The 24,188-nt window shown below is 42.9% G+C and overlaps 1 protein-coding gene across 4 annotated transcripts in view; it reads right to left on the minus strand.

The window, feature by feature from the left end:
• Nucleotides 1-22,421, minus strand: part of SMG1 (SMG1 nonsense mediated mRNA decay associated PI3K related kinase) — a 213,797-nt gene extending 191,376 nt beyond the window's left edge. For all 4 annotated transcript variants that reach the window (XM_085891046.1, XM_085891045.1, XM_085891047.1 and 1 more), the window contains exons 1-3: nucleotides 22,207-22,421; nucleotides 12,407-12,513; nucleotides 7,539-7,694 (exon numbers count right to left, since the gene is read on the minus strand). In XM_085891046.1, coding sequence (XP_085747172.1) covers nucleotides 7,539-7,694; nucleotides 12,407-12,513; nucleotides 22,207-22,277 — 334 coding nt within the window. In that variant the 5' untranslated portion in view covers nucleotides 22,278-22,421. The remainder of the gene's footprint in view (nucleotides 1-7,538; nucleotides 7,695-12,406; nucleotides 12,514-22,206) is intronic.
• Between the last annotated feature and the right edge of the window lie 1,767 nt (nucleotides 22,422-24,188).

The following is a 24,188-nucleotide window of genomic DNA, read 5'->3' on the forward strand; positions in this document are numbered from 1 at the left end:
ACACCAGCATATGACTCACACGTTCCGCATAACGCTGGCCATAAGTTGTAGGCACATCACGCGATCGTTGACACATGTTACTTGCAAGTTACTCATAAGTCGAAACACGTCGAGGTAATGTTTAGCATACCCGAAACTTATTTCTAACCTACGAGTAACGTGTTGTACTCACGTTACGCGATCGGTGACACACACACGTTACTTGGAAGGTACTCATAAGTCGAAACACAAAGTAATGGTTAGCGTCAGTGTTCTACTCCTTGGTTTTATTTTATTTTTTTTCTTCCTTCCCTCGGTATGATGGTGATTTTGACACTTCGATTTCTAGTGCGGTTATAATATAATATAATTAATAGGCTGCCTCTAAACGATTTAAATCATAACCGCACTGTACACTGAACACAGTCATACCGAAGAAAAAAAAAACCGGGAGTCTGGAACACTGACGCTAACCATTACCTTGACGTGTTTCGACTTATGAGCACCTTTCAAGTAACGTGTGTCGATGTGTGACAACGATCGCATATCGTGCGTACAACTTATTCCCATCACATGCGGAGCGTGCGTCATACGGCAAGTACGTCGTAAAATTTTCAACATGTTTAAAATTACAAGACATACTCCACTTAATACGACGTATGATAGTGTACTTTAGCATTCCATTCACGTATACCAAACTTACCCATCCCGTATTCGACGTGCGCCAGCGTTTCAGACGCATTTTTCAGAGGTCGGCATACGCTGGCAAGATCGCCAAGGTGTGACTGCGATGTTGACACTTCCATTTCGGCGGCAGTTATGATTTGAACCGTTGTGCAGCAGTCTTTTCATAACCTACGCCACGTCATCGTCGGCGATGCGTGCAGAGCGCTATGCATAAGTTAGACTATCATTGGGCATAGGTTGTGAAGGTCGACAACAGGTTCAGCATTCGTTGGTACAAGTTATCTATAACACAACGAAACGTTTTGTGTCCGTTACTAATATGTTATGCATAAGACCAAGTCGTTATGAATACGTCTGAATCACTCACGTTTTACATACATTTTAATACGTTGCCATTGCTGGCTAAAACGTCAAGGTGTGACTGGGCCTTAAGATTGAGGAAGAATAACATATAAGCTCGTCTCCCACAAGACATCAGGTGCTTGTTTTTATATTTTTAATGATTTGGTGCTTCTGTTTGGATTATTGGATCGTTTTTTTTTTTTTTTTGGTTAGACTGGGGGGGGGGGGTAAAGACGAGGGATTGTAACATTCCAATTTGGTCAATTTTTAACATTTTGTTGTGCTTGTGATGTTGTGCATGTATCGAGTGATCGTTTTGTTGTTGGTGTGGCTTTAGAGTTTATTAACCTCCGCCATCTAAGATGGACGGAGGTTACTGTTTTCACCCGTCTGCTTGTTTGTGAACAGTATTATGGAAAAACTCCTTGACGGGTTTTGACGAAACTTGGTGGGGGGGATTAGGTATGGTCTAAGGATCATGCCATTCGATTTTGGACTTGATCCAAAGTCCAATATGGCCGCTATGGCGTCCATTTTGAAAAAAATATTTGAATTTTTGTATTTCTACATGTTTTAAGTGATTTCCAACCAAAAAAAAATAAATTTGTTAGAGAAAAAAAAACAATTTTGCAACTTTTTTCAAAAAAATTTCGATTTTATTTGAAAAATATTTGAATTTCTACATGTTTTCAGTGATTTCCAACCCCCCCCCCAAAAAAAAATTTGTTCGAGAAAAAAAAAACCCAGAAATTTTGCAACTTTTTTTTCAAAAAAATTTCTATTTTATTTTTTGGCATTTCTACAAGCACGTCGATCTAGTTTAGTTTATTCAATCATGGTCCAGTAGAGTCTGATCAGTTTAGACCTACAATGAATAAGATATCAGGTTCACTTAAGTGACCCAGCAGTATTGGCGGCGGAGGTTTTGCACTCTACCGAGTGTTCCCTCCCCCTCTAGTTTTGAATTCAGTTGCATCATCTGATGCATTCTGGTTGACTTTGCTGAGGTGAATGATTTATTGTGATTGTATGTGTGACCAACACCAAGACATAATCGTCGTGTTTAAATTGCACTTGGCAAAATAAAATTCTTCTTCATAGCTCATTCTTCCTGGTAATGTAAAGGCAACAGTAATCTGGGAAACCACAGTACCATGACAAGATAGTTCAGAGACAAATCTCTTTTTTTCATAAAGGAAGGGACGTTTGAGATAATGACCTTTACAGCCAGCATATCAAGACGAGAATGAAATGTCTGTCATCTGTTGATAGCTCAGTTGCCAAGATTTTGTTGACCAGTCTGACCTCAGATACAAAAAATAACCACGAGTTTGTTCATTTGTGAAGCTGCACGAACCTTATCAATACCGATCGTGTTACCTATAAGCAATAACGAGATGCTCAAAGCTGATCTCATTTGATGGAGTGTAAACACCAAGTTTATACGTTAATGCCATGCCTCAAAATCATGTTACCTATAGCAATAACAAGATCAATAGTTTTTAATCCGATGGCAGTTAGCATGATGAATGGAAATTGAATGAATGATTTATTTGTACTTGAAGTTGTACTTTCATTTTAATTTCTGTTAGTAGTTGTTAGTGATGTTAAGAACCTTTTTTGGTTATTTCTTTCTCTTTTCTGGTGCCGATTAAAACAAATTTCATTGTATATTATATGATATATGACAATAAACTTTATTTGATTGATTGATTGAACGGCCACTTAACAGGAATAGGAAGTCATCTTTTAAGAAACCCTTGAGAGCTCTCATACAACCAGGAGCAAACAGATTTCTTTAAACTTGCCCAATGGCACAAAAAAAAAATTTTTTAAAAAAATTTAAAAAACAAAACTGCAGTGAAGAACAATCAACTCGAGACCAGGCTGGACCACCAGCTGAAGGTCATTCACAACAAAGCTGTAGGCTCTTTCTCTCCATCTTAGAGAAAGAAAAACATGAAGCAAAGAAAGAGACGGAAGTGGGGGGAGGGAAAACAAAGAGAAGATTAAAAAAAATTGAGTGGAAAAGGGGGAGAGAGAGGCAAAGGTGTACAGCATTGATTCTGGTGAAATGGGGGAAGGGTGAGCACAGACAAAAAAGTATGATGTACAGCTGGACAATACAGGCAAAAAGGGGCAAAACAGAAAAAAAACGATGAAGCAGAGCAACTGAACAAGCACATGCAGCCACCATGACACCACACCCAAAACCAACTGCCACAAGGAGTGGGGGTGAGATATAGGAGGAAGATGCGAGAGGGAGAAAGAAAACACAAAGTACAAGTGTTAGGTTAGGAAGTATTAATAGGAGTAAAAAGGATCCTGGGTCAGGATGGGGATGACACGACGTGATGGTGCATTGCATTCCTGCAGCCCAAGAGGTGACAGTGAGAGAAAACAGTCTCTGGAAGGTGGTTCAATAGATGGAAGAAGTAAGGAGTTCAGAGTTGAGGAGTGGTTGGACTGGATTTTGGAAGTTTAACCAGGAGAGGGTTACAGGAAGAACTCGTACCCCTAGCAGTTGCTGGGGAGGGTCGGAGGACTGCAAGAGCAGAGAAGCAATATTGGAGTACATACGATAGAAAACAGAAGGCCACTGACCTGCTGCAATGTAAAAGCAACAAACCTTGTGCTTCAGCCTTCGTACTGATGGTTCAAATAATTTTGAGACTTTTCAATGCTACAGAATCCTGGAGACACAAATATGATGCTGGAGCTCCAGCCCAAAGCAGAGAGCTGTTGAGCAACAAACAAATTGCTTCTTGTCTGGGAGCCAAGGCTGAGAAATACACTTTTGATGTGACACCCCTGCTATACAATTTTTGACACTTGGACGATATCAGTGGGTGTGTTAGAAGCCTGGTGTTGGCTTAGTGATTAGGGTGATGGCTTGGGATCCTTGGGTCCTGAGTTCAAGCCCCGTCAGCCGCTGAATTAATACACCAGGAGGTTGACTCAGCCTGTCATCCTTCTGAGGTCAGCAAAATGAGTACCAGTGCACTGGTAAGAGGGACATACAATTTAGCCTGAGATGACCCTCAAAATTTTTCATACTGATCGGATGAAGCGTTCAACGTATGCAATTATGTCATAACGAAGACAACTGACATTAAAAAAAAGAAAATCCCATTTGTTTCCAATGGGGAGTACTTGACATGTACCAAGTTTCAATGCTTCCCATGGAGCAGTTTCAGAGATACAGAAGTCCAAACTTTTTTTCCTTTTTTTCCAACATGGCTGCGACGCCACATGACCAATGACGTCATAATTATCATTAAAACATGCCACATGAGTCGTCACACCTATCGTGAAAATTTCACGTCAATACAGGGGTTTCCTGAGAAGCCGGTTCCCGGCGATCCGCAGCAGTCTACTCAGAGAAAAAAAATGTCAAAGGCCGCCGCCGACTTCAGCGCCGATTTTTGGGTTGTTTTCTATTTTGTTTTTTTGCCACCACAAATTCTCGACATGTGATGCAGTATTCACACTTCGACTGTGATTGGTTGACTGATTGAAGTGAGCTGACATCACATAAAGAAATTATCAGAAAATGAGTGAAGTTAAATATGTTTATCATTCATTTTCAAACAATAAACTAGTCTAAAGTTATTAGTTTGAGCTGTTTATTAAATCAAAACAAAACACAATAAAATAATAATAAACAATATTTAACAAAGCAAAATGAAATCGAAGAGGGAAAATATGCATAAAATGAATGAAAGAAAATTTACAAATATAATACTTAGCTTCCCTATGCTTTAATAGTTCATCAGATATTTAGGGAGTTGTGAAGTTTAGGTGTTGTCATTGTTTGAGGTGGCCCTCAACTTCTGGCTAATGGTAGTCCCTTTTGAAAAGCAGTTTCTCACAGTGATGAATGCATTTGGACTATTTTCAGTTACTCCACTGCTTAACATCCAAGCAATTTTCATTACATTTAGTGAGTGGGGTGTGGGCCACATTAAAAATGATAGCATGGGAAACATCAAATCACAATTTTTCATTCACAAGTATATAGCACATGTACATTTTAATTATTTGCTATTTGCAGAATTCCCTGAACCTCTCCCTGTCCTTCCACCTGAACCTCTCCCAGTCTCTGAACCTGAATCTGGACCAGTTTGCTCTCCCTCTCCTGAACCAGTCAACCATCCCACTCTAAATCAACTGGCAAACTCTCTTACTTTCTGAATCTACCAGGACTTTGTCACCCTTTCAGCAAGAAAATTAACTTGCAGTTCCTGATCCAGTAACACCGTCTACTGCAGCCAACTCATTAACATTCTCTGAACTAATCAACTCTGGCATGCAGTCTGAATCATCTAGTTCTTTAATGGTACAAGAAACTTTAACATGTAGCTCCCCCATTAATCTATCTCATGATATATCTATGTGTAGTGTAAAAGATCTTGATACATCTTCACCTAATGAAGGTCCTGGCCAGAATGTAATCAATAAATTGTTGGGAGAATTATTCTCAGAAGCAAAACGTATCCACAGTTTCCAAATGCCAACAGTTACAATGTTGGAAATTAAGTAACACTGAAATAGAAAGACAAAGCGAAATCGAGATTTAGCCATGAATGGCTGACAGATCCAATTACACACAGATCCAGTTAAAAGCTGCTTGAACCAACTACACAGTATAGGTGAATTTCAGTCAACCAGTCAGGCAGTCAGTATGTTTATGTTAATGCAACTACATCCAGTATAGACCTAACCACCTGTTTTTTTGGAGTTTTCCACCCCAACAGCATGATAAAGAGAACTATTTCATGTCACAAATCATGCTGGAATGCATCTCCAGCCATCTAGAATCCTCCGGCTTCCAGGGCCCGAGGCGGGCCCTGGACTCCGGCCATACGGCTGCGCTCGCAGTGATGGTAACCTACTACTTTTTAATGGTAGCCTCTTATTCCAAAAAAAAAATAAAGAAACCCCTGAAATAGGATAAGCGGTTGCAGAGAAAAGCAAAAAGAAAATTAGCACGTACAGATGGACGGACAACCTGAAAACAATGCCCCCGGCGACTTCATCCATGGAGGCATAAAAAGTAAAAGCCGTTTTCGTATGAATGGATCAAATGTTCGAAAGACCGAAACACAGCTATATATTATGGACTACCGGTACTGTACGCGCTATACGTCTCATACCACCTGCACCTCGGAAGCCCAGCTGATTTACAATTATATGCGTAAAGTCGAAACCGGGGTAAAGTCCCAATGGTCAAATATCTTTGGACTGAATCAATGGATAAATATGATTGATAACGGTCTCTTGTGTTCTCTTAAAGGGACCAGCAGAATTAACAATTCTGATCAGGGCCTGGCAGATTATTTATATTAGCGAAATTGTCCAGGCGTTTCAAGAACATGGACAAGTTTTTCAGGACTTTCAAATCATGGGAAAAGCCTGCTGTTAGCTTCATGGTTAGTGTGGTTTGCTTAAAATTTTATGGTCTTGAGTCTAAACCATCGTACCATTTAATAACACCACGTGGGTTGACTCAGCCCGTCATCCTTCCGAGGTCGGTTTGCTACAAAACAGGGGGTACTCCATCAGCAACACAGCAGTGCTCTGAGCAATGATGCAACCAGCAGTCACAGGCTGCAGAGGAAATAATAATAACTACTGGAAAATGGTTTCATTTTTCGAGGAATTTCAAGGACTGTGGGAACCCTGATTGATCTCAGTGCTATCAATGCACCCCTCCTTCTCCACACCCCTTCACGGATGCAACAGAACAGTGTCTATAATATCAACAGCTTTGAATTGTAAAACTTTTAGCATTACTTGGTTTGCATGTAATTTGGTTGAGGGGACGAAGATTATCGAATACAAATGTATTCATTTGTCTTTGAACTAAACTTTCAAACTCAATTTTTTGACCTCCGCCATAGACGGGGACAGAAGGTTATGTTTATCTGTCTGTTTTTCTGTTTGTGGGAAGGATATCTCAAAAGGTTGTGGACGGATTCAGATGGAATTTGATGGGCAGGTTGGGTGTGTGACGAGGACGAATAGATTTGATTTTGGTGAAGATCCGAATTCATATCCGCATCCGGGTGGAGGTGTGCACTCCACAGAGTGCACTTCCAGTTTTTAATGTATCAGTGCAGCCTGCACATAAACAGCCTGCTTTTCAACAGCCAGCATCAAAATCCTTACTACCGAACTCAACAGTATAATACTCAGGCAACTCAAAGCATTTAGTACAACAGCTGTGGTTTTTATTATCGAGCTCTGCTTGGGTAGAAAGTCCTGCCACACTAGGGTGCTCACACCTCACTCTACTGGTATTGTCCCATTAACCTCACAACGAGAATTCTCACTCTTCTTCCTCCACCTCCATTACCACCCTACCCCACCCTCCACACTCGCTGCCACCCCAACCACTCCTCCCTCATCACCAGGCTCAACATTTCAATCCTCTTGGAAAACATAACACAATACTGCAATCATATTTTTCATAAAACAACAATTTAATAGAGAGGGGAAAACCACAGATGTATGGAATCTGTCATTACCATGAGATTTCCTGGTGTCCTTAGGCACGGAGGCCCGGTTGCTGTAATGAGAAATGGAATAGCCTTCGTATCCCCCATTGTTTGCTTTCACCTCATGCCGCGAAGTGCGCCGTTCTGCTGTTGTCTCCCCAGTACCGCCATTAATTTCGGTAAACCCTGCAAAATGAAAAGACTGCAGTGAGCACTCATGAAGAGAGTATGGAAGCATTATATAGAGGTTTCTCCCTGACAAGCTGGTGACATCAACACACGTTGGGTCCGACATTTTGGAGATCATCCGGTTGTAAACAATCTGGAACTGGATCGGGATCACTCAAAATGTCTGCAAATCGAAGTTGCTCCAGCTCATCTAATGTTGTTAGTAATCTAAAGCAGAGCAGGCACCAGTATATCCAGAAATTAAAAGTTGCTGGGGTCACAGATCAACTACAACTTGCCAAGAAACTTGGTGAACCCATTGGGAAAACATGCTACTGTGGAGCAGCTGACTGACAGTTCCCCGATGTCCACAATTATCTCGTAAACACTTCCTACTACTACACAAAGGAGGGCATGAAAGCAGAAAAGAGCCTGGACAGCGACAGGTATGTTGTCACTGCCTAGATTCATGAAATGAAAACTTGAAACGTAGCAGAAAAATGCTGGTGATGTCCAAAGCAAGTACCAACTGATATAAATCAGCAATGAACGCTTTTAAACACACAAGCTTGTCATTAAACTCTGGGGTTGATTGACAGTTGTGATGGTACTCTGTCATGCTGTGAATCGGGGAACTTCGATGAACGAGTTACTCAATAGTCTCAGCTCTTTTACAGCTCCACTGGGCCAACGTGAATCACATAATGGCCCAGATTAGCATTGCTTGTAAAGTCTACCCTCACTCATGAATGGAGTGTGTGCACTGGAATAATGCAGGATTTATATTAAAAAGCTGGATTTGGATCTCCACCAAAATCGAATTAATTCGTCCTTGTCACACACTCAACCTGTCCACCAAGTTTCATCCGAATCCGTCCACAACTTTTTGAGATATTGTGCTCTATATCGGTGTAGCCCAATTTCTCAATGGTAATTAATCACTTAAATTCTCGGAGCCAGATCCGGATCTGCATCGGTATAGTCACCAAAATCGAATCAGTTAGTCATTGTCACACACCCAATTTCATCCGAATCAGTCAACAACTTTTTGAGACACCTTGAACACAAACAAATAAACAGATAAACAAACAAACATGGAGAAAACATAACCTCCTTCCACATTCGGTGGCAGAGGTAAAAAGGACATTTTATAGCATGTATTAGTTGTTGCTTCTGTCATCGTGGCTGTGGTGGTTGCTTTTTTGTGTGCTCCTTCAGTCTCCGTCACACTATATTTCTAAATGATTCCTGCTGTTGTTCCGAACAAGTCTCAAACATTGCAAATAGCAGCAGTGATTTTGGGAAAAAAAAGAAAAAAAAAACAACAACATTCATTGTGCCAGACAAATTTGATCTACAATATGGCAGATAAACAAAGGTGCATGACCTTGAGAAGTCATGTGAGAAATCTCTAGATGCTGATGAGTGAACACAGGGAAAGAATTAGACATGGGAAAAACAAAACCAGGGTTAATGGATGGCTCGTGAAAATGAGGAGTCAGGCAAATCTTGAACCTTTCACTATTTGAGAGACAATTTGATACGACGTTTGGACAACCACCTGATGTCATAGTCATCAAGATGCTCACTTGAGGGAATAAATCATCGAGATGATAACAATAAATAATATACATACGAGCCGAAACCCCGTCACAGACGGATTCCGTTCATTCAACCACCCTCACTCGAGGGACATGGACTGGACAGGGCGTGCTTACCCCCGCCTACTCATCCCCCGCCCCTGCCCCATCCCCCCCCCCGCCTTCAATTTGCTTACCCCCACCCAAAAATTTAATTACCCCGGCCCCGCCTCTTCACTCCCCGCCCCCCGTCTCGCCCCTGGGCCCCCGCCCCCTCACACTCAACCCTGCCTAATTCACCCCAGTCCCCGCCCGCCCCATTTCCCCCCCACCCCCGCTTTCAATTTGCTTACCCTCGCTCAAAAATTTGCTTACGTTGCCCCCACCTCCTCACTCCCTGCCCCTGTGTCTTCATCCCCTGCCTCCTCACTCCCTGCCCGTCTCTTCACTCCTCGCCTCCGTCTCAACGAAAAGTGTTTATTCTGCTTCAGAGTTGAAGGTTGACCATTGCCACTATGTGCGATGCACTCTTACAGGTACGAAGTTTCTTTCAGTCCAGGTCACAGTACCGAGAAAAACGTGACACGACTGCGAGGAGGAGCGCAACATTGGTCCTTCAGTATTAATATATAGATAGAAGATACAATGTTTCTTGTTACTTTTTTGTGTCAAATTCACATTCTGAGGGAGTCAGCCTGTGCAGAAGAGGGTTCAACATTGCAGACGCTATTTTCGAGGAGTGGAATTACACCTCTCGGTGGTACGGTCTGTCGACAGCAGACGGAATGACGTCACCAAATGACCGATGATGTCATGACGTCCTGACGCCTCATGTCGCCATGTAAAACGAAAAGTGTTTATTCTGCTTCATATTTGAAAGTTGACTATTGCCACTATGTGCGATGCACTCTTACAGGTACGAAGTTTTTCAGTCCAGGTCACAGTACCGAGAAAAAGACGCGACCGCGAGGAGGAGCACAAAATTGGTCCTTCAGTATCAATATATATATATATATATATATATATATATATATATATATATATATATATATATATATATATATATATATATATATATATATATATATATATATATATACACATACATTGTTACGGCTGTGGAAATTCGCAAACCACCATTCAGGTCCGTAGGTGAGATATCTCTTAAGTACATGTATCGTTACCCCCAAACCCGTTGTTTAGAGGGAATAAATGTGATTCATTTGGGCTGCGACGCTTTGAGTCAGTCGTTTTTCTTTCTCTATCTTTTATTTCAAATAAAAACCCAACGAGGACGCTCGGTGGGCTTTTCGCGCCATTCTTCTCCGCGCTTGGTGTGAGGGGAGAGAAGCGAGGGGAGGGCAGCTGGCGCTCGATTGGTGGATGCGCAGTGTGACGCGGCCAGGGACGAGGAACGCCCCTCTTCGAGACCTTTCTCAAAGGGGGTGGAGCAAAGAATGGGGTGGAGCAACAGGGCGGAGCTCCGAGGATATAAAAGTCGGAGAAGGGGGAAGCAGTTTTGTCGATGCTCTTGCTTGGTCGATGCTCTTGCTTGGTGGATGCTCTCGTCTTCCGGCTCGCTCGTCCTGGTGGCCGCTGGCCAGGTCTTTTGTGGGGCAGTTGTAAGACCCCGCTGGCGGGAAGGAGCATCCGCCATTCCCCTCTCCTGACTTTGGCCATCCACGTTTCACCCCCCCCCCCTCTATCCGCGCTGGGATAGCGCCGAACACTCGGTCCGTGGCGTCGAGTGGCCAACACGTGCAGGCGCGAGGCACGCAGGAGAGGACTCGCCTACCACGCTCGGGCACGGAGTCGCGGCCAGGCAGGACCCCATCAACGGATGTCGGAGAGGGACTCGACACGCTCAGGGAAGTCGCGACTTCCATTTCTTTTGGGTTCTGTGTAAACGTGTGTGTTTGGCGCCAGTCTGGTGAAGTAAAACTGTTAAGTGTTGCCGTGTGTCGGTCTTAGTCGGTTGTAGCTCTGCTTCGTCATTGCTGTATTGTTTTTCGTATTACATTTGCTCTTTGTGCATAATTGTTTTAATTGCTATATGTGTGCTCTGTGTCAGTGTGAATAAAGTGTTTGCATGTTGAATTGTTCCCCATTTCGCTACGTCCTTTCCTTTGGTTGAATCTCCATCTTGCTTCACGTAACGGGTTCGTCGTGGGCTTAATACGCCCGATAATTAATCGGAACCGTCGAGGCCGACGATAACACCGCTCGGTTATCCCGATAGTACGGAACGGGCCGCTTAAGCGGCCCGTGTCCGGAGTCGACCTGCGGCGAGGTGCGATCGCCCGGTCTACCATCCGCGTGGGTACTTAGGTAGGTCTTGTTTGGCGAACAACCCTATCCCACGCGGATGGCCGATTGGCACGATCGTGGTGAGGCCGAAAGGCCCACCCGTGACTAGCTCCCGGCGTTAGTCCGAGAGGGTCACGACAGAATTGTCCATCCGGTGGGCGACGTGCCGCGATTCGAGTCACGTGGCCGATCACACGCCGGCGGGCGCAAATTCGCAACTATATATATATATATATATATATATATATATATATATATATATATATATATATATATATATATATATATATATATATATATATATATATATATATATATATATATATATATATATATATATATATATATAAAAAAATTGTTCTTCAAAATAATTACATTTTTAAACTTTCCCTTTTTATTAGCATCATTTACGACAAAACTTTAGATGCTAATTAAATTATCCACTTCACATTGAAATATCAAGAATATATATTGACTAGCGATACCCGTGCACATGCACGGGATAGCAGTACAACATAGCTGGTAGCAGACGACAGACTGTACACGGGGAATGACAAAAATACGCATTGTGCAAAATGCAAGTGGTACTATGGAACGCCAAGAGTTCCCAAACATTGTCGGCAGGTCCGCTAAGTGCCACAGCAATTTCATAGGGATCGTGTGACGGCGAGCCGAGTTTTTAGTGTGCAAGGTTGGTATTATAATAGAGATGTCAATCCAGAACAAAAACAAACACAAAATGTGAAAAATGTGAAAATGCAATACAGAAAAGCAACAAGACAAACGTTTGGAAACAGAACCTCTGCTGCAAACATATGAACCACAGTTAGGTGCACAGCATACCTTTCCCAAGCAGTCGAAACTCCCCCTTTGTCCGGGCTCCATCTCGTCTGCGCCACAACTGTGACAATTCTCCGGTGGTAGATTGATTACCAAAGTTCTCTTGCTCTCTGTTTGGAACATCAAAACATGAAGTCTAATAATAATAATGTCATGCAATATAAACAAGAAAGAGCAAACAGAGATTGCAGACCAATCACCAAAACTTTATTTATGTGGTGTATGTTGTGTGGTAAATAAATGGAAGGATGTACTAAATGAAAGGTCCGATTGTAATAAAATATATAATTTTTCGGAATTTTTCGGAAAGGTCCGAAACATATAATAAAATACACCCGTGTGGGAGTGATGGTCATCTCTGCGAGAAACAAGGTAAAACTAAAACTAGCCATACAGCTGATAATATAAAAAAAGTGTTGTGATGTTCCGAATGAGAACCGAATAGGGTCTATTTCCTGACTTACCACACAGCTGTAGCTGTCTACTGGACAAAAATCACCAAATTTATATACTAGACTCTCCTCTGCTCTAATGCCAACGGGTCCGTCAAATAATGTCCAGTAGGTAGATTGCCAAGAGTACGTAGAATTAGGTTGTATAATTAATATCACTCTACGAAGTAGAGTAGGTAGGTACAGTAGCAAATGGCAGACAGACAACTACGACACAAACCAGTCAGTCAGTGGATTTGATGGGTAGATACGTAGGCCTCACCTTTTTGTTTTCCAATCTCTTATAAAAAGTGCAACAACACTGACGACACCACACTACTCACTCTTACTATCCACAGTTCTGTTCGTTCAGTTCAGAATATTCTAGTGGACTCCACTGGACCAACCGATGACTAAGACAACCGATGACTGTGCACTATATGCAGGAATAATGTTGAAATGTGTACGACATAAGATAAACGCGGAAGGAAACCGGAAATATCGCAATCGCACATGGCGATTATTTGACGAAGCAGTGCTGAACACCGGAAATGTCAAAAACACAACAACACCGTAAAAACTTCATATGACTGGACACCTGTCCCATCGTGTCGGCTGCCGATCAATATTCGTGTCAAAAGAAGGATGGCGTATATCAAAGTGCTGGAAAACAATGGAGATTTCTCGATTGTTTTCCAGCACTTTGACGTATATTAAGCACATAACGATATGCCATCCGATATTTTTCGATTCTCATAGCTTCTATGACCTAGGCCTATGGCGATTTGCCGATTTGGTGGGGACATTCGGCTATGAGTGGGGGGTACCTAAAAAGCTATGCTATGGGCTGCGGGCGGGCAGGCAGGCAGATTATATAATAGGAGTCACAAATCGAGAGTTAACGAATACCAAGCACGAGAACGACCTTTACAAGCATGAGTTCCTGTTACTCGGGTGTAGTGTTCTCGGGTCAGGAGGGATTTTTGGCCAACTTTGAAGTCACATGACGCGAAAACGAAAGCGAATATCGAAAATCCGGCCCGACCAAATCTAGATATTGTCCCATAGATTCATATGCCACAATCAAATTCAAGATAACTTAAGAAATGTAGGAGGAGATTTTGAAAATCGTCATTTTGCAACTACATAAAGCAGTTTACGCAAAATTCAAAGTCACGTGACGTGTACGTATTCAAAGATATCGGTATTCTTTTGAATGGACATGAAAGACAAGGTCAGCTGCTATGCAATGACACCATTCACTAACTTTTACCATGCCCAGTAGAGAATATATAGCCTCCTGAAGGTAGGGCAGTTTTTGCCAACTTTGAAGTCACGTGACACAAAAACGAAAGCGAATATCGAAAATCCGGCCCGACCAAATTTAGATATTGTCCCATAGATTCATCTGCCACAATCAAATTCAAGATCGCTTGAGAAATGGCGGAGGAGATAGAATTTGAAAATTGTCATTTTCGCAACTTCAAAGGCCTCATGACCTTGACTTTGACCTTCGGTGATGTTGAAAGTCATACCATCGTGTACGTCTCATCGACCTCTATCAGGATCACTAATGACCAGATCTCCCGCTTCAACTTCGTTGTGAACGGACGGACACCGACACCCATATTATTAGGTCATGCTCGAAGAGATGGCCTAAAAAGAGTCCAAAGGTCATTAAAAGGTCCGAAAGGAATCTTAGGGTCTTTGGGGATCTAAAGGGTTGGAAAGCTTGGGGTTATAAAATGGTGTAAGGTGTTCTTCAGGTTCTGAAGGATCGAGTGCAATTCATACACATACTCACGATCTGTGCAGACAAAGACAGACAGACAAGCAGACAAAGACCCAAATGCAATACCCTCTCATAGCTGGTTGCAGTATAGCTGAATACTGCTACCCTCTGCAAAGGGTAAAAATACTTTCGCCAGTTCCTAGTCAGTCAAATTACATTTTAAACCACACTCACTGCTTCCAAGTGCCGATGCATCATTTACATTCGTCTTACGGTAAATGTACAAGTTGATATACTAACCAATACGAAAGTTATTCAGGGCGAAAGTTGGATTTTACCATGCAGTCATGAATTGGAAGTTTTCTAAAAAGCAGCCATACAACTTGAATAGTAATCACATGACAACAAATGTACCGCAAATGCTCGAGACTCTCCCTCTCACACAACACACACAGCGAATCCACAAATTACCATTCCAAATTCAAATCGTTATTAAAATAAATAAATAAATTTAAATAAAAAAAATAAAAAACATGAAATCGGATAAAACGATGGGGTTTGCCGAATATGAAAGAACATTTCTCAAAGTTGTCTCAACTTCTTTTTCAGTTTCCAGGTGACATCACGTTTACTGCAAATGACCTCCCCACAACAAAAAGTTCAGTGCATTTTCTGATTTATAGAGACCAAATCAGCTACACAGTTTTAACAAAGCTTCAGGACGACTGATCCATCCATCCATCCATTGGGACCATACTCGGTGCAGAGCGTTGGTGCTGCCAAAGCAGTCTCTTTGGCTACTGGGCACAATCCTGGAAAGGTCGCCACTAACAAGCTGGCTACTCCGACACAGGATACCAGCAATCTGGCACTCATTTTGCCGACCTCGGAAGGATGACAGGCAGTCAACCCCACCTGGTATCAATTCATCAGCTGAGTGGGATTTGAACTCAAGATTGAAGGATCCCAAGCCCACCACCCAAACCATTAAGCCAACACCAGGCATACGACCTATGGAAGGCAGAAAAACGATTTTTGAGTGGCACAAAAAGTTTATGGAGACTGGTAGTAATGGATGTTGGATGAAAATAAAAATTTTTAAAATTATAAAAAGTAAATACAAGTTCACAGTGCATTAAAAAAAAAGAAACGAGAAGGCCACTCTGTAGAGTGCATACCTCCGCCAGGCTGATTAGTTTAGTTTACGTTTTGTATCCCACCGATACGCCGAATGTGGACTCAGAATGTAACGAAAATTGAATTGGTTTGTTGTCACCTAACCAACTCATCCACCACGTTCCGTTTGAATCCGTCCTGAACTTTGAGATATCATGCTCCGTACCTATAGAAAGTCCACACCCCCTTTCAAAATTTTTCGCCTTTTGTTGACTTATAGTCTGGAATTAAATTGCATTAAATCAGACTTTTTCCAACTTTACTTGCACATCGTAACCCGTAACTTCGAAGTGAAAAACAAATTCCACATATTTCAAAAAAATAATTAAAAATACAAAACTAGAATATCTTGGTTGGACAAGTGTCCACCTCCCTTATAATAGCAATTGTAAATTAGCTCGTCTAAACAATCACCTTCAAAATCACACACCAAGTTAATTGGCCTCCACCTGTGTTAAAGTTGAGTGATTCTGATTATTTCAGAATAAAATCAGCTGTTTCTGGAGGTTTCCTCTACTGTGTCATGCATTTCACAGCAAAGACTCGAAACCATGAGGACCAAGGAGCTTTCAAAAGACCTCCGGGATAAAGTTGTGGAAAGGCACAAAAATATTTCAAACACCTTGAGTATCGCTTGGAAAAGTCTAATTTCATGCAATTTAATTCCTGGCTTCAAGGCAACAAAAGGTGAAACATTTGAAAGGGGGTGTCGATTTTCTATAGGTATTGTAGCACGATATCTGAAAAAATTGTGGATGGATTCAGACGAAACTTGGTGGGCAGGTTATGAATGTAACAAGGAAGAATTGATTTGATTTTGGTGAATTACTGAATGGAGATCCGAGCATTTTTAAAGTGATTCTTCACCATGAGAGGGCCCAACACAATGTACAGCAGGCCCACCCCCGAGCACGCGTTTCCGCATCACGGTTGAATTATTGTGGTAAAATGTACCGATCCTGGCATGGGTCCCTCGCTCTGTCACGGTCTGGCATGAAGGAAAACAGAACCCCGCATCTCCAACTCACCTTACAGCCCCACGTTACCCTCCAACGCACTCAGTTGCTCTTTCGATATCGTGCTGCACAGACTTATCACGTGACATTGCACAATTTAGTTTGATATTGTGTGATATTGTGCGATTTAGATTTCGCTGGTGTTTTCAATTACATTGTGGGGCGTTTGTGAGAGCAAATTGTCGTCAAGAATAACATGTGGGGTGAAAGGAATCAAAGCAAATCTGGTGAAAAACGGACGTTGTAAAACAGTTATAACGTTTGCACGGACCGGGAACCGATGGCGCGCGTACACAGACGAACAGGCAACGTGGCGTATTATCTACAATGTTTATTTCATGGGCGATTAAACTTAACGGTTTCAACAAGGTTGTTCCACTGTATATTAAACAGCAACTCTTTTGTGGATAAAGTCATTATTTGAACGAATTAATGTCATTTAACTGCTGTGGGCACGGTGAAGACTGGCTTTAAAATTAAAGGGATCCTATATAGTTTGCAGCCGAAGCGTGGTGTTGGTGCAGTGGTTAGGGCAGTGGCTTGGGACCCAAAAAGTCCTGAGTTCAAGCCCCGTTGGGCCACTGAATATATATATATATATATATATATATATATATATATATATATATATATATATATATATATATATATATATATATATGTGTGTATGTATACATATATATATATATATATGTATATACCAAGTCGTATAACACAAGGGGGTTGACTCAGCCTGTCATCCTTCCGAGGTCAGCGAAATGAGTACCAGTGTACTGGGCTGGTGTATACCCCGGTTAAAATAGGTGTTCCAGATCCCTGTATCGTAAGAGGCAACCAGGGTTGCATCAGGAAGGGCATCCGGTATAAAAAAATGTGCCAAATCACTATGCGGATCATATGGATGATCCGCTGTGGCGACCCCTAACGGGAGCAGCCGAAAGAAGAAGAAGAAGATATAGTTTGCAGCCAGTCTGGCCAGCCGTTCTTTATCGACCATTTAATTGGAGTGCTTGGTTGAGTGCTTAAGCCATGTCCTGAGCACCCTATTGTTGATAGCAGTACCACGCTACGTCATTCTGAAAGAATTGTTCACTCACTGCTGATGCTTTTGCCGTTACGTGCTCCGTCACCCTGAGCGGGCGCTTCATGTTCCGTCACCCTGAGTGAGTTGTTATGAAATAACACCCGATTTCCGAGCTGTATTTACGTGTTTTCTAACCTTATGAAGCAAAAAAAAAAAAATTCCCACCCGTCACACACAGCTGTGTATAAAGATTAATGTTTGTGAACATATCCCTGAAACATCTATATTAATACAACATTGTTTTTCGGTGAAAGCAACTGAAGGTTTTGAGGTTGTGTACAATACGTACTGTCATCGGTAATCACACAGATTCCTGGGGTGAGATGACAACCTACACGCAGTGCTCCTGTTAAATTATATTCGACAGTGTCACTCTGACGATATCAGGACGGATGTCATCAACTGGCCAATACCACCAACACACTCAGGACAAACCCCAGCAATGGAGCCCGAGGTTGCAAAACGCTAAAAAACATCCTTTTCAGGGCCAAAAGCCATGAAACGCAACAAGACCAGTGGGTCCCTCCCTCCACATCCTCCAACTCAATGTTGAGGAGCTGAAATCTAAATGGTGAGATCCTTGCTAAGATCCTGAATGACTACAACATCGACATAGCCATACTCCAAGAAACTCACAGCGAGTATGACAAAAAGGCTGCAAAGAAAAATAATGCAGGCTCCAACCTCATGGCCTCCGTTAACGCAACAAAACATGGCCTCGCCACCTCCATCAGACACGGTCTTCGAAACATCATAACCATAGACAGTAACTCGCTATACACAACAGTAAAGCCAAGCGGTGTTACTGTTGCAAATGTGTACAAGCCGCCAACACAAACATGGCCATTACCAGTCCTACACTAATAGAACCATCTCACAGTTTACATCGGGTATTTCAACAGCCACCACACTGATTGGGGTGGCTGGAGAAAGCTAACCAACTGGGCGTTGATGGCCGATCTCAACCTGCTGTTTGACCAAAAGCAGCCAAAGACCATCCACTCAGGACAGTGGCAAACCGGAACAAATCCTGACCTCTGCTTCCTGACAAAGGATGGCAGAGGGCTACAATGATGGCATCGAGACGAGTTATTGCTCCCTTTACAAAAAGCCATCGCCCCACTATTGTTCACATTACTATCGAGATCCCGCTGGTGCACTCCAAGTCAAAACCACGCCAGAACTTCCGGAGAGTGGATTGAACCGCTTTCACCAAAGAACCTGAATCCAAGATCGAGGATATACCACCTGTCCCAGCTAAATACACAGAATTTGTGCACCTCCTTCTCTCTGCTGCCACAAATACCATACCGCACAGATTCTGCAAGACTTGCATACCTTTCTGGACAGCGGAGACTGAAAGGCTTCGAAAGGATTACAACAAAACTGGGAACCCGGATGTTGTGCAGGCACTAATTGAGGCTCTCGACACTGAACGTCTGAAGTGCTGGAAGGAGTTGGAGTCCACAGACTTCACCCACAGCAGCCGCAAGGCATGGGCATGGCTGAGGAAACTGGGTGCTGCAGAAAACACTACTGCTGCCATCCCAAGAGTTCCCGATTCCATGACGTCTCACTTCTTCCAGACCTCAAAAACACTGACCTCCAAATCACTAAGGAAGGAGGTAAAAAGGGATTTCCTCTGAAACCTCCAATAAAACCCACTGAGCAGTCACCTGGCGGCCCCATATACAAAGAAAGATTGATGCCGCACTGTCAGCAACCAAAAATGGCAAAGCCGCAGTGGGCCGACAGAATTTTCCCTGAATTCCTTAAAAACTTCAGAGCGGTGTTAGGCTCCGGACGCGTCCGAACAGTGTTTGTCTCTGGACGGCTTGGCTCCTGATGCGTCTGGCGGGTTTTGTCTCCAGGCCATATTTATCATGTGATAAGTAGAAAATGGATTTCAGACATTATTTTGTTTCCATCTTCACTGTTGTTCCATGCAGATTCATTTTTGACGAGACGGTATGAATCGTAATTAACACTTCACTGTACGTCTGCCTTCCTTCCCTTCCTCTCACCTCACACAGTCTTCCCTTCCCCCACCCCTTTTCACTCTCACTATTCCTTTTCACCCCCCCCCCTTTAGTATTCCCGTCAATGTGACGGGTGGTATTTGCTAGTTTTTAATATTCGTCTCCAGGACCACCTTTCAAAACAGTCAATGTTCTTCCTTTCTTTCCTTCTTTTTCACCGTCCACGACACATCCATACATTGAAATTGGAACAACCAGAGCATTCACCAGCCTTCGCTTGGTTTGCATTGCCACACATTTGGCTTTCCAATCCTTTGTCAATCCTGACATTGCTATTCTCCCAAATGATATCTGGAGATCAGTTTATCCTCAACATTCTCCACTTACTTCGATTTTTGAACCTGGGAAAATGAGACTTTCCACAATTTCCACATGATCATCTCCCAATCTGAACACACTGATGTTCTCAGTTGACAGTATTTTAGTCTTCGCCCAATACACAGCGCATATATTGTTGCGGGGCCGAGTATCGGTGGCGAGCACGACCGCGAGAGGGAGCAGTTGAGTCGGCTCCACCGAACACACCGGAATTTAGGTCGTGACTCGGATAAGTCCGAAAGGCACGGGTCCCTTACTGGACCATGAATCACCAATAATTCGACCGCGTGGGGTAGGGTCAATTGCCAAGCTTCAATATACCTAATTACCCACGTGGGCAAAGCTTCCGGGGAATTCACACCCTCGACGGACCTCGAGCGGAACAAGCCGTTACCGTGTCCGAACCGTGTGCAACCCGGGCGGAGGTTACCAAGGCCCGTCGGTCCAAATGAACAATTTACAGACTCACTATTTCGCAATACACACCGTGCTAAGCCAATGAAAGAAACACAGAAACGAGCTGGAACATTTAACAAAAGGGATATTTATTTATAATGGGGCAGGGGAGCACGCAAGAAGGCAGAGTTAACCGAATAAGAAATTGTAATTTACAAGCAAAGGAGAGCACTTACACAATTCTACTTAACAGACTGGGCCCACGGACACACACACACACACACACACACACACACACACACACACACACACACACACACACACACACACACACACACACACACACACACACACACACACACACACACACACACACACACACACGTCTATCTCGGTCAAGCCGGGCCTGGGTACCTGTCCGCTTCGTGTGGCCACACAGACTCCGAAACCACCATGGCGGGGCCCAAACCCACGCCCTTGGCGTTGCCAGCACCAAGACTGCAGACCGATGGACAACGATGACAGACCGCGCCGCAATCGCCACCAGGACTGCACTTCGCTCTCGAACCATGATCCACGATTCTCCAGAACGCACTCTTGTCTTTCCAACACTCGTCCAAACCACCACTCTCCTCCTCTTTCGGAGGGAGGGGCTTCTTCTCCCCCACCACTCGCCTCGTGATTGGACGGTGGGTTGTCAGGCGACTCGTGACGACCTCCCGATTGGCTGGGGCGCACGTGTGGTGCTTGCCCTCTGCTCAGTGGCCGGAGGAAACGCTCTCTGCTCTTCCTCGGAGCGGAGCTTCGACCCGAGGCGACGAAGGCTCCGCCCACGTCCTCAGGCAAAAACACGTGCGTAATGGCGACCGGTCGAGTGTGGGAAGGTGGCGTTGTTGTAGTGGATGTAGTAGCAGCTGTAGTTGTTGTTGGTGGTGGTGTAAAAACCCTAACTATAAAATAATTCACAGCGCACGTACAATCAATCACTCATTAAACATATGACGGGACCCTACCTAGAAACACATACTTACCGATATAACTGATCTATAGGACGTGTATGTTGTGTGCAGTAAGTTTCCAAATTCGCTACAATACGCCCACCAAGTTTCGTCCGAATCCGTCCGCAACTTTACGAGAAACGTCACACGAAATGGGGACGACTCATGCGTTCTTGTGCTCACGACGGAATGACAAAACACGCATGTAGATCCATCTACCTATTACATACGCACAGGGGGAAAGGGTTAGCTCGGGGCTAAAAGTGAGAAAAGACAGAGAAGCAAGAATAACGATCGCAGGGGAAAGGAAAGGAAAGTAAAGGCGGGTAAAGTATGCAACGAACAGAAGTGAGTACGTAATAGATAGATTATACACAAACACATTCAACTCGCAAATCATTAAAACGCCAAAAAAAAAAAAAATATGTCACATCAAAGTGATTTTAGTTCCGACTCAGTGATTTGGGGAAACCGTGGAGAAGGCGACCGAAATAAAAACGTCTCTCTCCTCTTGGGTTACCTCAGGAAACGTCGAACAAGGGGAAAAAAAAATCGGTAAACTCGTCGATTATGAGAAGCACTCGACAAGGCCTAGAATCCCCAGATGACCCACCTCGCCTGCCAGTCATGCCAACGCTGAGGCTGCCTTTTGCTGGGCCGAGTGTTGGCGGACCGGTGGCTCATTCCACGCAAGCACACATCTCCTGAGAGAAAGAGAGAATGTGGAAAGAGGAAGGGGTTAAATCAGAAATCCCGTTAAATAGGCCGAGGAAAAGGATGCGAAATGACACGAGGCCTAAACAGGAAGAAATAGGAAGTTTTTTTTTTTTTTTTTTTACCAAAACCAACCTGCGGGCGGAAATGCATCGGATTTCCGTCAGACGGATAAGGAAAAGATTTCTCATAGAACTTTCATATATATATAGCGTTTTTTTTTTTCATAGGTGTTTTTTTTTTAACTCCACTTTATAAATGATAAAATCAACGTCGTCAAAAAAAAAAAAAAAAAAAAAACGTCAAACTCTGAAAACGAAGATGACATCATCCGACGGAAATTCACTTTGTTTATACACCGCCTGAAACATGAAATCAGCTTTTGAATTCCGCTTGGGTACATTTTAGATACTAGTGCGTGGCCGTACGTGCAAAAAAAAACAAACTTTCAAACCGCGTGCCAGAAACAACCACACAGGCCGTTCCTTCGCTCTCGTGTGGCCGTACGTGCAAAAAATAAGGACAAATGTGTCCAAGAGCAGCGTCCTGAAGGTTTTGTCGGCTAATTAATTAATAAATAAATAAATAAATAAACAAACAAACAAACAAAAACAAACTTCCGATATTTTGTCACGTGCCTTGATTAAGCCAATAGCGAGACCCGTCATAATGTATTTACGTATGTACGAAAGAAATAGTGTATTTACGAAATTACAATACGATAAATGGCTTTCGAATATATATATATATATATATATATATATATATATATATATATATATATATATATATATATATATATATATATATATATATATATATATAAAAGTTCATGATAGACGCTCTCAAAAGGCACCGTCAATGCGAGGATGTGTTCATGTGCTTAGTATTTTAGGAGATCCGGATCTTGTATATACAAGAGCCGAGTCTGAGAGATTAAGGTTTTGTTTCCAAACAACAACAACAACAACAGCAACAGCAACAGCAACAGCAACAACAACAACAACAACAGCAACAACAACAACAGCAACAACAGCAACAACAGCAACAACAGCAACAACAGCAACAACAGCAACAACAGCAACAACAGCAACAACAGCAACAACAGCAACAACAGCAACAACAGCAACAACAGCAACAACAGCAACAACAGCAACAACAACGCCGAGCTCTCTTGGAGCCACGTTCGCTCGTCGTGAGACACGGCGAAAAAAGAACTTTCAAACCACGTGCCAGAAGAATAATTGTGACGTCATAGCACCGTGTCCTGTCATTGGTTTGGTAAATAAATGGCCATAACTTGGGAACCACTTGTCCCATTAATATCAAACCTTGAAAAGGCACATCCACACGGCCTCAGCAATATACCTGGCAAGTTTCAATTAGATCAGACCGGTGGTTGTCAAAAAACAGCGGTCACAGACACACAGACACACAGACACACAGACACACACACACACACACACACACACACACACACACACACAGATTGCTGGAATTATAGATAGATAATTATCTACATTTGAAACGGACGAGAACATAAAAAAATCTCTTCTTACCTCTTCAACGCCAAATGGTTCGAGCATTCGCTCGGCTGAGAGGTGGACGATTCGGACTCCGGACAAGTGATAGCAAAGACTTGTAGGCCGTGGGCCGGCAAGGCAAAATGTGGCTCGAAAATTATTTTTGTGACCACAATCGATTAACTATTCAAATTTTTGATATGTTGTAGCTGGATACTTGCAAGAACTAGAACGATTTGTTGGCACTTCGACAACGTTGCAGGTTCATGTTCACAGCTCGTTGAATGGGGGTGTAAGGGTCCAAAAACCTGTTTTTTTTTTAGGTTTTTGTCAATTTCGCGTGTCCGCCATATCATCA

This window comes from Eptatretus burgeri, chromosome 8 (assembly GCF_056783735.1).
Source record: "Eptatretus burgeri isolate ZD-2024b chromosome 8, Ebu_testis_v1, whole genome shotgun sequence".
Lineage (NCBI taxonomy): Eukaryota > Metazoa > Chordata > Myxini > Myxiniformes > Myxinidae > Eptatretus > Eptatretus burgeri.